Here is a 4,662-nt window from a genome sequence, read left to right as displayed (position 1 = left end):
ATATATATATATATATATATTAAATATCAAAAACCCTTCCACTTCTTCCAGCTATTAGCTTAGCTTATTCTCCCACCCTACAACAAGATTGTTTAAGCTGCTATCTATGGTTTACCTCTGCTTTTATTTTTTTAAACTAATGCATGTTGTCTATGTTTAATAGAAGAACAGTAGTGTTGTGCCATTTTTATCCCACAATATTGACGGTAGTACTGTTTTGAATTATGTTCTGGGGAAAGAGCGCATTTGCGTTTTCTGTAAATTATTTACTGCTTATAATCCATCCCTATTTCTATACATAACTGCCTTTTGCTCGGTGTTGTTTATATGGTTAATGATATAGCGTGAAATGCCTGGTTGAGAGTTTAAGTTAGAAATTTGAAGCTGTTGTTTGAACTTTGAAGCTGTAGAAATTCAAGCACTGTTAGGCGTTAGCTGCAGGCCAAACATTTCTGTGTAGACTGCTCACTTATGGATTAATCATTTTGAAATATGTATTCTGGACTCACTTTGAATATAGACTGGAATTTCCTATTCTGAATTAATATGCTAGGCGTTAACAGACATATGTATGTCTGGACTCATGTAATGTAGTCTGCTTTGGGATTTAATGGTAGGCGTTAACAGACATGTATGTCTGGACTCATATGTAGTCTGCTTTGGGATGTAATGTAGCCTACAATGTGTTCTGCTTTTTTCACTCTACAACACATGACACACTACATCATTCTTATGTAGGCGTTAACAGACATGTATGTCTGGACTCAATGTGTAATTTTCTATTCTGAATTTGTATTCTAGGCGGTCAGCAAATAATTAATGTACGCAATATAGATTGCATTAGACCGATAAACTGCCCGATAACCGCTAAACCGATACCAATCCGCCCGATATCTTATCGGGTGGCTAGCGGATTAATACATTTAAAAGCCGATAACCGTTAAGCCAAATCGTTAAGAGTAATTAACCGCCCAATCCGCCCGATAAGCAGCCCTAGTCTTTAAGGCCAAAAGTATTGTTTCTCCAAAATTAAGGTGTTTGGTCGAATTTTTAGAAGGAAAAAATTGAGTAGAAGTATAAACAGTTTAGGAGAAACGGAAAAACGTAATTTTTTCTCAAAAATATTTTTTTGAAAAAAATATATTTACGAGTATTTTTTAAGAGCTTGATCAAACACTAACAGCGGCTCAAAAATACTTATCAAATTAGTTAGCCAAATATAATTACTTTTTTTTACCAAAAGTATTTTCTTAAAAAAGCATTTATAAAAATAATTTGATTTAAGAAACTTAGAGGTTATAAATCAATGATTAAATTCCACAATCTTGGTTTTCTTGTTTTTCCTTCCCCCAATAGAAGAAACTTTTTGTTTGCCCAAAAAAATAGAAAATGAAAATGTCCATGTTTGCTCGCGGACCAAACTTTTGATTCTTTCTATGTTTCACCGCATCATCACGCTATGTATTCCTAAAAATAAACTCTCCTCCTGCTGAAAAGGTCTTCCCACTAACCCTTCTTCTTCTTCTTCTTGGTCAAGCATAGCATATAGCTAATAGCCTCAAGCCATCAACAGCTACAGCAAATCCTTTTAAGAAAGAGTACCCTTTCAATGGCGTACGTGGATCATGCTTTCTCGATTTCAGACGAGGATATGATGATGGACGGTTCTCACGCCGACAGCAATCGCGGACCCATCAAAGAGATCGCTCTTGCCGTTTCTCTCCTTGTCTTTGGTACCCTTGGTATTGTTCTTGGTATTTTCATGGCCATCAATAAGGTTGGAGGCGATACTGCTCATGGTATTTCTTTTCGAGACTCTTTTTCCCCCCTTATGAGTTATAACTATTCCCTCCCTCTATTTTCCTTATGTTTATAGTAATTGGTTTTGTCTTTACGTCTCTGTTATTTTGAGCTGGATCCAGCTTCTGATATTGTCTGGCATCAGATTTTCTCTAAAAAGTACAAGTCTTGCAGCATTGTGTACAACATATTTATAGCTGTACTTGATCTGGTTGATAAAACCTAAAACGTGATGAGTTCCATGGATACTGAATTAAAAAAGAGGCCAATATTTTATCCTTAATTCCTTAATTATTTTTAGCTATCCAAGTTTATTTTACAAGTATAAAGACCCTAAATAGCTAGGAGACTCAGGAAAACACTGATTAATGAAAATAAAGATATGCCTTTTTTTTGGGTCCTGCACCAGCCATGAGCTTCAAAATTGTTTCTGCTTTATCATTTCTCCTTATTTACCTAATTAATATTCACCCTTCGACTCAAAATTCAATATCTTTTTTTTTTTTTTTTTAAATCTGTTTTGGCTTTTCTATTGATAGTCAGGTTTTAGGGCATAATCGTGAGCTGTCTGGGAATTTATTTAGTGGGGAATGCTGTTGTCCTGTATCCCTTTTCTTGCTTTATTTCGATCCTATCTTCACATTTGCAGTTATTTTATTTCCTTGGTGATCCGTGTTCAGAGGCGGAGCCAGGATTGAAGCTAATGGGTTTGGGATTCTATTCCCTCTAAGTTATTGGGTTCTAAATTAATAATTTGTACATATTCGATAAATTTTTAAAGGCAAATATAGAGTTTGGACAAAGCTACTGGCTCCACGCCTGTCCGTGTTAGTTTTAAATCTTAAATAAGCTAGGCTAAGATTAAGTAATTATTTTCTCGTGTAGGTCCATTTATCGCAATTCTTAAATTCTAGGTACAACCTAAGGTTTTCAGAAAATTTCTTAGTTAGGTTTATGGATTATATGGTCCTGAACACTTGTCTATGGAATTTCCATGGGCATAAATCGTAATGTCTGTAAGTGACATTGTTTTTGTGTTCACTTCTGGGGGGGGTTTAATTTACTATGAGTGAATATGGTATGGGGTTTTAGGTCTCTTCCTAGGGATAAGCTATGATGAACCTTTAGTGAGAGTGAAGGGCAGCGCTGGTACAGTTTTGGTTGTAGTTTGGGCATGTCGAGTAGCTACGGCAAGAAACAATTCCTTTTTATTTGAAGTGAATGTTCGTCTTGCCATTTGTCCTCTTTTAACTTTCTACACATTGTTGTAATGCAGGGCTGTTTTTTGCTATACTAGGGGGAGTTCTGTTTATACCAGGGTTCTACTATACGCGGATTGCATACTATGCTTACAAGGGTTATAAAGGTTTCTCTTTCTCCAATATACCTCCCGTGTAGAGTTATGGATGGTGTTGATACATTGTACAGCTAGGTATTACCCTGTTTCTACGTCACTTCCTGTTTTCTACACTTTTGCTACACTTAGATAAGTGCTGTAAACAAAGTGAATCTTTTAAAATATAGTGTTGTTTCTTTTAATGCTAGTAGATTACCTGGGAATGAGAATGATGATATCCAGCCATCTGGTTTGGACATTGAACCATTACTTGCTAAAGCTAAACTATGCACTCTTCAACTCAGCCACAGCGTGTATGATTTAGTAGTATAAGTTGTTGTTGGCATTTCTCAATATGATCAATAACTTTTTCTTCCAATCCTTGGGCAGAGGGTTTTGCCTCCATTGTTTAGCGGACAGGACTATTTGTTATCTAACTGATTGGTGGCATTTTAGTGAAATGCCGAATATTATGGTCTATCTGATATGCATCTGCATGGACACTGGAAAGGTTTTTGCTCTGGTGTGTGGCAGAGAGATATTATTCCGATAGTTCAATATCCCCTTAGATAAGAAAATATCTGGAAATTTTAGTGTTATATGGGTAGTGTACAATCTTTAAAGGGTGTGACATTGGTAAGGTGGTCATCTATTTGCTCCAATTCAGAAGCCAGTCATACAGTTATGATATGGCTAAAGAAATTTCTCTACTGCTAGAGCCAATGTATATCAAGATCCTCAGAGAAATGTCAATGTGTAGGCTATGATTGTGCTAGGCTGTATTGTTTTGTGGTTCACATATCTACAATTTCTTTTCAAATGTCATGCCATTCAAGTGTAGCATTCAGTTGTTTCAACTATAACAAATTAGATGCTTCTGTCTTCAGATACTCCTCACTTCTCAGCTTTTCTGAGCACCTCCGAAGAGAATCTTTTGAACTCCTAAATATGAGAACATACTTTTTCATGCCTCTGTTTTTCTCATTTCTTTTCTTGGTCTGTGAAAATCATGTAAACACTAATGGCCCTTACACAATAACCATCCCTCTGGTTTGGTGTAAAGTGTAAACACTTGAGTGTGATGAAGTGTTAATATATTGTCATTATTAGCACAGAGTAGCGGTGGCAAAATGGATTAAAAAAATAGTTATCCATCCATTTGTTCACTAAAAAATGGGTTGGATAATGAACTTTTTAAAAATGGGTTAAATATGGATAAGATTCATATTATCCACTTAAAAAATGTATAGCCAATTGATTTAACTTTTACATCTACAAAGACTCAAATTGGGGGTTCTTCAAGTTGGGGAGACTAGGAATTCTTTCAAAAGTGATCATATTCAAGAATCTATGAATAATATGAATACCATAGTATCCGTCGGTTAATCTAATTTCTATTTGTATTCAATATGAGTTTATCTAGAGGATTCTAATAGAAGAGAAGTCCTTCCGGCCCCTTGTGATTGTGAATTGAATGAATAAACGGATGAAATCAAGAAATAATTCAACTAACAGTTCGAACCAAG

The 4,662-nt window shown here is 35.5% G+C and overlaps 1 protein-coding gene across 1 annotated transcript; it reads left to right on the top strand.

Annotated features, from left to right (window-relative positions):
- The first annotated feature begins 1,468 nt into the window (after positions 1 to 1,468).
- LOC107774103 (uncharacterized) lies at positions 1,469 to 3,440 on the top strand. The gene is made up of 2 exons (XM_016593569.2): positions 1,469 to 1,799; positions 3,077 to 3,440. Exons 1-2 carry the CDS (start codon positions 1,610 to 1,612, stop codon positions 3,196 to 3,198), a joined length of 312 nt encoding a protein of 103 aa, XP_016449055.1. The 5' UTR covers positions 1,469 to 1,609; the 3' UTR covers positions 3,199 to 3,440.
- Positions 3,441 to 4,662: the final 1,222 nt, after the last annotated feature.

The sequence above is a fragment of the Nicotiana tabacum genome, chromosome 18 (assembly GCF_000715075.1).
Source record: "Nicotiana tabacum cultivar K326 chromosome 18, ASM71507v2, whole genome shotgun sequence".
Classification (NCBI taxonomy): Eukaryota; Viridiplantae; Streptophyta; class Magnoliopsida; order Solanales; family Solanaceae; genus Nicotiana; species Nicotiana tabacum.
The sequence above is the reverse complement of the archived record's forward strand: the minus strand, read 5'-3'. Positions and strand labels throughout refer to the sequence as shown.